The sequence below is a fragment of the Nicotiana sylvestris genome, chromosome 6 (assembly GCF_000393655.2).
Source record: "Nicotiana sylvestris chromosome 6, ASM39365v2, whole genome shotgun sequence".
Taxonomy (NCBI): domain Eukaryota; kingdom Viridiplantae; phylum Streptophyta; class Magnoliopsida; order Solanales; family Solanaceae; genus Nicotiana; species Nicotiana sylvestris.
The window spans coordinates 212,203,606-212,213,288 of NC_091062.1; the positions used below are offsets into that span (position 1 = coordinate 212,203,606).

Below are 9,683 nucleotides of genomic sequence, written 5' to 3' on the forward strand. Positions count from 1 at the left end.
TCTATGAGCCGAGGGTCTCCCGGAAAAAGCCTCTCTATTCCCTCCGGGGTAGAGATAAGGTCTGCGTATACACTACTCTCCCCAGATCCCACTGGTGGGATTCTATTGGGTCGTTGTTCTTGTTGTTGTTGCACCACAAAGTATTTATTACTTTTTCCATCCCAATTTAGTTGTCCAATTTTAATTTTCCGATTATTATGAAAAAAATAAAAGAATACAAATTATTTATATTTCTCTCTTAAATAATTTTTTTATGGAAACAAGGAATTCTAAAGAAGTCATGAATGAACAGTTATGATTCTTTCTTCTATAGTATGTTAAGAATATTATATTTATGGAAAGATTTAAACTCCTAAATATTAATAGTTCTTACATAATTCAAATAAGGAAAGAATTAATAGTTAAAATTTTAGTTAATTTTAAAGTCATAAAAATTAAGAAAATAATATAATGACAATGACTATTTTGTGTGTGAATTCTATTTTAAGGGGTAAAAAAGATGAACGATATTTTGCTAAAGAGCTTCATACTTTTAATATAATAATATAATATAGATATAAATTTTTTGGTAATAAATTTATATGACTACTCATTAAAAGGACTAAACTCAGTAGATGTGGATTTCAGGTTTGTAATTCTTCTTAATTGGATTAATTTCACAATTCATAGTGTTTCAGAAAGTAAATTAAAGTACTTTTGGAAGCAATAAATTGTTTAGTTGGAGTCCATAAAAGCTTTTTTTGGTGTGCATGTAAGACTACACTTCTTTCTTCATGATTAATCAACTTGCTATAATTCAGCACTAGGTGGCTCAAGGGGGAGGTTAGTAAAGTGCTTTAGGCCCCTAAAAATATTTTTAGTTGTGACTTTACAATCTTTTTTTCGCTTAGAAGTTTATAGAAAAAAGAAAAAAATACAAAATCCTTATAAAAAAAGAAAGAAAAACTATCTATTTTTTAACAATAAAAAGATTTTAGAACTTTGAATTAAGATACTCACATCTTCATATTGATAAATAACGTTTATTACAATAAGATCCAAGGTAACAAATTGTAAATACATGGCTAACATCTTATAAACTTGAATTTTCTTACCAATGTAAATATAAATATTATATTTTATAAGATAACTTCATAACATGCAAAAAAAGAAACCAATGTAATATTAATACTATATTATGCAAGATAACTATACGATAGACAAAAAAAATAAAAAATTAAGGCCACTGATCAAAATTTGACTTTAGGCCACGACTTTTATTGAGACGCCTTTGATTCAGCAATACTATAAGACAGAGACAAGTTTAACACAGTAGATTTACTTTTATACATCTTTCACCAAAAGCAAGATCACAAGGAAATGGAACATTAATTTACTTTTTTTTTCCGGACTAAGTAAACTATATGTTGTTCCAAATAACACAAAGTACAAGAAATTCTACCAATAATCCAAACAAGAACAAGTCCCATTTCTAAAGTGATGAAACCTAGATCTATCTCTTACTATAATTTCCCTCTCATAAATTCTTGAAATAAGCTTAGTAGCTGCATGGCAGTCACTGCAGACCCTTAGGTTTTTTATGATTCTAATAGGGGCACCAGAATTAGATGCAATAAGAGCATAAGCTATGGCTAACCTTTCACTATGGTATGAAAGCGCATCTTCCTTCTCTTCTTCTTCAATGTCAAACAACACTTCTCTTGTTCCTGACTTATGACCCTGTTCTTGCAGCCTTCTATTCATCTCATCTAGCTTCAGATATATCCGTTTAGCGTGTGGATGAGTCTTATCGCCAATAAGGAACTCGTGCATAGCACCATCAATATCGACAATGCTACTACCAGGAGCTTTGTCGATTCCATGATCTTTCATCAATTTCCTTACATTTTTCACATCATCCCACTTGTTCAAGCTAGCGTACATATTCGATAACAACACATAATTCCCGCTAGTCTTTGGATCTAGCTGTATCAACTGTTTTAATGCTGATTTACCTACCTCTAAGTTACCATGAACATGAGCAGCTCCAAGTAAAGATCTCCAAAGAACTGCATTTGGCTTCATAGGAATGGTCTGAACTATTTCCTCAGCCTCCTTCACCCGGCCTGCTCGACCCAAAAGATCCACTAAGGTCCCATAATGCTCAAGCTTAGGCTCAATTCCATAATCCTCCTTCATTGACTCAAAAAATTCGCAACCTTGATCAACCAACCCCACATGAGAGCAAGCACATATTATAACTAGCATAGTTACATCATCAGGAACCAAACCTTCTAATTCCATTTTCTCGAAAAGGTCAAGAGCCTCCAGCCCAAGGCCATGCACTGCAAGTCCTCTAATCATGGCATTATAACAATACGTGTCTCTTTCGAACAATTGATCGAACAACTGTCGAGCAATATCAAGACGGCCACAATTTGCATACATGGTGACTAAAGTTGTGCCAACGAAGCGGTTGAGCTTGAGGCCATTCCTAAGCACAAAAGAATGAGCCCATATCCCCTGACTAAGCGCACCCAAATCAGCACAAGCACTAATCAACGCCACCAAACTAACTTCATTAGGACTGGTCAAAGATTTCTGCATTTGATTAAACAAAAGCAAAACTTCCAATGACAAATTAGTGCTATCATAAGCATTATCAAAACTGGCTTCCGATTGAACAGAAGTATTATGGGCATAAGCTGTAAGTATGGAGTTCCAAGAAGCTAAATCTGGTCTTGTGATTTGATCAAAGAGGAATCTTGCAACCCCCAATTCACCACTCATGGAGTAGAAATTAAGCAACGAGGCTTGAACAAAATGATCATAAGGTGGTTCAAGGAATTTCAAGACATGGGTATGCAAGGCGCGGCCATGTTGAAGCCATGGTTGAGAACTACAAGCCTTAAAAAGAGAGGGGTAGGTGTAATTATTGGGCTTGAGAGTGGTTTGAGTGAGAATACGAGAGTAAAGAGCTAAGGAAAAGTGAAGTTGATCATCTTTCCTAGCAAGGGATGATGAGATGAGGGTGTTGAAAAGGAAAATTGTTGGATTGCTTACTTGGTTGAAAATGGTTAGCGCATAGGAGTTGGTGGCAGCTAGGGTGGAAGACGAAATAAGTATGCGACTGAGAGGGTAAGTGTGGAGAATAAGCCCAGTTGTGATCATTTGAGCATGCACTTGCTTAAGAGTGGCTATGTTTTTGCATTGTTCTATGAGTTTGAATATTGGGTGGACAGATTTTGGGCTCAATGTATTCATGTGATGTGCTCGAAGCTTTGTGAGACAAACATTACCTTTCACAAGTCACTAGTGCAAAATGAGATTTCTTCTTTTGATGGTGCACTTGCACAGGATTAACCGCACGACAGAACTCAACAACAATTCAGATCATGCCCACATCTGAAAATTAAATAAAGACATAATTAGAACTCATCATTTCAACATATACAAATTTAGCACTTATATGAACAAAAATCATACATATGGTCATTATGGCCAAGATTTCTTTCTTTTTTTAATCGATTTAGTTACAGACTGATATAAAAATTTGTTCAAATAATCTCACCAGCTCAGATCACATCACTTTCAATTAGGATAGTTGTCACATCCTTTTTTTTACAAACTTCACTCAACCCTCCTAAAATAATAAAAGATTTAGTAAAGCTTAAAAAAGGTTTTCCAATTAGAACGTGACAAAAATTGTATTCAAAAGGAAAATAACTCAGAGTCGCCACCTGATTTTGATTTCGATGTGCCAGGTCACCATTTTTCTTAAAATGATTTTTCTTTTTAAAACATTTAAAACTCCAAAACCAAGTCCGCACCAGAGATTCGGGTAATGGGGTTCATTTGACTCGGGGAGAAGGTGTTAGGCACTCCCCAAGGCCCGTAACTAGTACGGTTGCATACATGGTCAAGTCGGCTTTTAAAATATTCGAATTGAGGTAAAACAAACACAGAAAAATAAACACACAAAAGGGACTCGAGGTCGTCCCCACCTAATAAAAGAAAATAAAAATAAAAATAAAATCCTGCAAGCTCTACTCTTAGCCTCCAAATACAAGTACTACGGGGCATACCCCTGAAATAAAATATAGTATACAAATCCCTCGGGGCATTCCCCGGATAAATTTAACTAAGGGAACGACCTCTCACCTCATATAAAAGAAAATAAAAGGAAAATCCTAATATATTCACCTACCCGTACATTAACGGCCTAAACATACTACTAGCAATGTTAAAGGCAATTAAATAAAAGTAGTAAGACGTTTAAGGTCCAATTTCTTCTCCATGTTCAATAGCAAATGTTTCTGTTTCTATTCAATGGCAATTTTCTTCCCCACGAAATTGAGGTCAAATAGCAGATTAGCCATTCAACTTGCATGACTAAAATCAGTTTAATACTCCTTTTTTTACATCATTAAGGCAAAACATACAATCAGATTTTGATTGTTCTAAAATCAAATAACAGTGCATGACTAAAATCAGATTAGCCACGAAATTCACATTAAGGCAAATGTTCCATTCAATAGTCAAATATCAATGAATTCACAGAATCAGACGGATAGGACCTTGATAAGCTTTAAAGGAACAAAATTGGGAAAGAATTTTGACCTCAGTTTCGTGAAATCGAATCAAACGGATAGGACCTTGATAAGCGACGGATTGGCTAGAGCTGGAACAGAACCTCGGACAGCCAGCTCGACGGATTCAAGCCACCTCAAAACGAAACCTCGATCGGACTTCGACAAGGAACCAGTAGAAATAGTCATCGAAACTCAGTCGGAAAACTCAAAACTCGCCGGAAAAGGATGCTAAACGAGCTGGGTTCTGGGTGATTACTCTCGAGCTTCGATTTCGAGTGTAGAAGACATGGTTATGGGTGAGAGCCCTAGTTAAGCCCTGCTTTGGGTGTAAAATCACGAACAAATACAAATACTACATACACAGAGAAAGATGTAAGGGTTTTGCCGATGAACTGAAAATCGCAGGAACCGTTGGTCAGTTCTCCACCATTCTCATTTGTGGGCCTAGTAGATGGGCCGAAATGTTCCTTCACCTGTTGGATTGGAGACTTGTAAACGTAAAAATTAGCCCGGATGGCTAGTTTTTAAATTGTAGTAATATGTCACTTTTTGGGGGTGGTTTTTAAGTTTCGACCCTCATTTGCCACTTGAGCAGGAGTTCAAAGGTTAAAAGTTATAATTATTGTTCATGGGACAAGCGAGAGGCAACACTTGTTAAATTTGAAGTTCTGCCAATGGGACAAGCGGGGACAAAAATTCAATATCATCTACTTTTGAGGGTTATTTGTGCATTTCATCGCTTGTTAATATTCAGCCACTATTTGAAATTTAATAAAAAAATAAAGTACTTTTAAAGATGAAATTAACATTTGAAAAAAAATACCTTCGCTAAAATACGAAACTCCAGCAAAATGTTGGAATTCGAAGCTTTGACAAATGGAACTTCATCACAATATCTTGGAGTTCGAAAAATTCCTAAAGTTCAAATGTCCAGTTCAAACTCCCCAACTTTCAAACTCCAAGCAAAATTTCTGGAATTTTTTCGTATTTTATCTAGGGGCATTTTTTGTTCAAAATTTATTTTTGCATCAAAAAGCGGCTAAATAATAAATAAATTTAAAATAACAATATCAATTAGTTGTCCGAAAAAGTGGATATTTCCCATTTTTCCGTAAAAATAGCACGGACTAGCCAGTTTTCGGACTGATCATTCAAAAATAGCCAATCTTTGTAAAGTCATTGAAAAATAACCACTATTTTACTGCAACAGGGACCGGTCCAGCATAATATACTGGAGATCGGTGCACATGTGTATGAACTTCCAGCATATTATGCTGGAATTCCAACTCGCGGAAAGTTCCAGCATAATATACTAGAGATTGGAGCACCTGTGTATGAACTTCCAGTATATTATGCTGGACCGATATATTATACTAGAACTCCAGTATATTATGCTGGAGTATTTTCCTGATTTAGAACAGTGTTTTCGTTTAGATTTATCTTACATGAAAAGTGGCTAAATTTTGATTACTTTTGAAACTGTGGCTATTTTTGAATGACCACTTGTAAATCTGGCTTTTTTTTAATTTCTCCCATTTTTTCTGTGTGGGGAAGATTAAAAGTCGGGAGGCCTTTTATTTCGAAATAAAGACAAGAAAATACCGTCTAAAACCCCTCTGTCTCTCTTGCTAGTTGCTTAGTATGTATAACAGAAGAGGAGGATAGGAATACAGATGCAATGAACTTTTTTTAGCCATATACATAGATTATACATTGATTATATATATATATACATAAATTATGCATATATTATACCTCAATCGGCTATTTTTAGTTTAAGCGATTGAGTGAGCGACCATTTTGTTAATCCTTCCTTCCTTACTTTTGCATCAGATCACTTTCATTAATCCGAAGAAGACATATGACTAGGGGTGTTCATGGTTCGATTTGGATCGGTTTTTCCCTAAAAAGAAACCAAACCAAGTCGGTTTTTCAAATATTAGAACCAAACCAAACCAATTAAGTCGATTTTTTCTTGATTCGGTTTATGTCGGTTTTTCGATTTTTTCGGTTATTTGTCGGTTTTTTCTTAAATATAAGACATACACTACCAAACACATATTTCGGTGACCACATTTTCAACGTAACACTATCAAATCAATTGCCCTTTGAGAAATCTATTATTTACCAAGATATATTGATGATAATTGAATCAAATAGTGATGAATAATTTAAGGATTCAATTAAAAATATATTATTTTTAACATGAAATAGATTCTTACACTTAACAAAAGAAAACTGCCAATCAAACTAGAATGTAAAAGTAAAGACCTGTACTAAAAGTGCAAACGATTAACATTTACTATAAAAAATTTGAAATTTTGTATCAAAGAATACATATATATAGGTGTAATAATAAATTTAAAATAGCTACTCCTATATTCGGTTTGGTTCGTTTTTTTTTATTAAAACCAAAACCAAACCAAATTTGATCGGTTTTTAAATTTCAAAACTAAAACTAAACCAAACTAAAAAGTATCGGTTTTTTTGGTCGGTTTGATTTGGTTTTCGGTTTGGTTCGGGTTTTCGAATTTTTATAAACACCCCTACATATGACGTACTTTAATCCTTACTCCTATGTATTCCCATAGAGAGCTGGTAGACATTTTTAAGTTTTCAAACCTTCTTCTTTTTTTTTTTCTTTTTTTTTTTTGAAAATTTTAATACATTGTTTAATGCAAAACCTTGTAAAGTTAACCAATGTTCTGAGATGTATTTGTATCATAAGTAGTAGTTGTGCAAGAAGAGTATTATGATAAAGGTACCCTAAGTCATGATGTCATGATAAAAAAATCAGCTAATTAATTACGATCCCAATCTTCGTTGAGCAAACTTTTAATCCAAAAAATATGGGCGTAAAAGTTGGAATGATAATTTCAAAAAAAAAACTCTATCAATTAAGACACAAGAAATAGTAAAATATACATTCTTATAAAATAAGATTCATTCACATATGAAGCAATGAAACTTGTTCAAAGACAAGTGAAAAAGACGTGCAAAAATACTTATAGATTTAACGAAATCATATGATCGTACGAGAAAAGTGTTATTAATATTAATGCCTTACTAGATTTGTCTTGTGGGATTATACTGGGTCGTTGTTGTTGTTGTTGTTGTTGTTATTATGATAGATTTGCCTTGTTGCCTTATTGCTTCTGCGTAGGTTCTTTGATTTAGTACTTTGTTTCTATTTATTTGTCCTATTAGCACGTTTTGCACATCCGTTAAAGAAAATAGTAATGATAAGATTTATTTGATTATTTTACTCTTATTTATGCTTTGATCTTTTATTACATTGATCTTCCTTTAATAAATACTTTCTGTAGGGTAAAGTTTGAAGAAAAAAAGATCAATAATTCTTCCTTAGATTAATATATTTTTTTTGGTTTCCCACCCGATGTCCATTATCCACATTGGGGCCCGACTAAAGTCGGATTCGCACCGGAAAGTTCCACATTGAGAGTAAGGCGCTTCCTAACAAAGGCGACTCCATATCTAGGGACTCAAACCCGAGACCTCTGGTTAAGGATAAAGAAGTATTTACCACTCCACCACAACCTTGTTGATGATATTTTGGGAAAGTTAATTACTTTTGACAAACATAACAAGTAAAATAATCATAAGATGTTCAGTGACTGTGTAAGAGGATATCTTGTATACTTTGTACAAGACTACAAGTTGAAATATGTACCTGAAAAAATTAAAAATACCGACAAAATCAAAGTGTGTAAGAGCTTTTTGTCTTTCTTTTTTGTTAGTTAGAGGAAGCATATATTATACATTTCACTTTATTTATCATATCGATATAAAACTTAACTATCCATTTACTATCTAGAGGCGGTCAGGCGGATATAGTTAATATGTTACAAATTTATTGAAATTCAATAATTTTAGTTCAGTATATATTAAACAATTTATTAAATATTTACAAATATAGAATTTATATCTAATAAATTAAATAACTTATGGTAAAATTCTGAACTCGGAGCATAATATTCAAATCATCTAATCTCTAATTTATTGTTACAACAATCATACTTATAAACTGTTAGGCCAAGCTTCTTCAAATTTGAAGTGTTTGGCGAAGTTTTTGAAGAAAGAAAAAAGTGTATTTTTAGGAGAAGCAGAAGCAGAAAAAGTAGCTTCTCCCCAAAAGTATTTTTCAAAAAAGTGTTTTCGAGAAAATACACTTAAAGCACTGTTTAAAAGTCTGGCCAAATACTAATTACTGCTTAGAAGTGCTTTTCAAATTAATTAACAACCAGTATATTGTTGGATGTGCCCTTGGCTACTGCTCTGCGTTCCTGTTGAATTATGGTATATATATCTCTCTCCCTCTCTTGAATTGTGTTACCAATCATATATATAAAAGTTTAAACTGTTATTGAGATCGATCGAGCACAATTTTATGTATTAATTAATTGTGTCTTTAGCATGCTTATGATGTGCGCAGGGCCGGTGAAGTTATGTGTGGCCAAGAGTGGTCAATTGAATATCCTTCGCCGAAAATTATATTGTGTATATGATAAAATATTACTACTTTTTATTGACAAAAAATTAGACTTTGAACACTCTTGCATATATAGTCACTAGCAAAGGGTGTTCAATAGTTGAACACCCTTATTGAATTTTTTGACTTTGCCCACCTGGCCCCGGGCTTAAACGGGTAGGCCCATTTAGGCCCACTACACATATGGGCTCGCGAGCCTGGGTCGGGCACGGGCCTAACCGGCCCACTTTCCACCCTTAGTGTATAGATATACATCACTTAGCCACTAACTACTTAATAATATATTAGCCATTGACATCTGTACATGTGGCCTACTAACTAACTTCTAACATCCTAACTAACTTCTACACTATGCATTCTTCTCAACACTCCCCCTCAAGCTGAGGGATGGAAGAGGTTCCTTCCCAGCTTGCTAATCAAATACTCATGTTGTGGTTTGCATAGACTCTTGGTAAGCAGATCAGCAGGTTGTTCTTTAGTCCCTATGTGTTGAGTCTGAATTTGGCCACTCTAAATCTTCTCCCTTACAAAGTGACAATCAATGTCAAAGTATTTTGTTCCTTCAAGGAATATGGGATGTGCTACAATTTGTATAGCAGCTT

The 9,683-nt window shown here is 34.1% G+C and overlaps 1 protein-coding gene across 1 annotated transcript; it reads right to left on the minus strand.

Moving 5' to 3' along the window:
• Positions 1-1,209: 1,209 nt before the first annotated feature.
• On the minus strand, positions 1,210-5,034 carry LOC104225915 (pentatricopeptide repeat-containing protein At5g43790-like). Its single transcript, XM_070147861.1, has 2 exons — positions 4,600-5,034; positions 1,210-3,384 (listed from the first exon to the last, which is right to left on the minus strand). The coding sequence occupies exon 2, from the start codon at positions 3,241-3,243 to the stop codon at positions 1,438-1,440; it is 1,806 nt and encodes a 601-aa protein (XP_070003962.1). The 5' UTR covers positions 3,244-3,384; positions 4,600-5,034; the 3' UTR covers positions 1,210-1,437.
• Positions 5,035-9,683: the final 4,649 nt, after the last annotated feature.

Coding starts and splice junctions, on each gene's coding strand:
- LOC104225915 (XM_070147861.1), bottom strand. CDS start 3,243: ATGAATACATTGAGCCCAAAATCTGTCCACCCAATATTCAAACTCATA.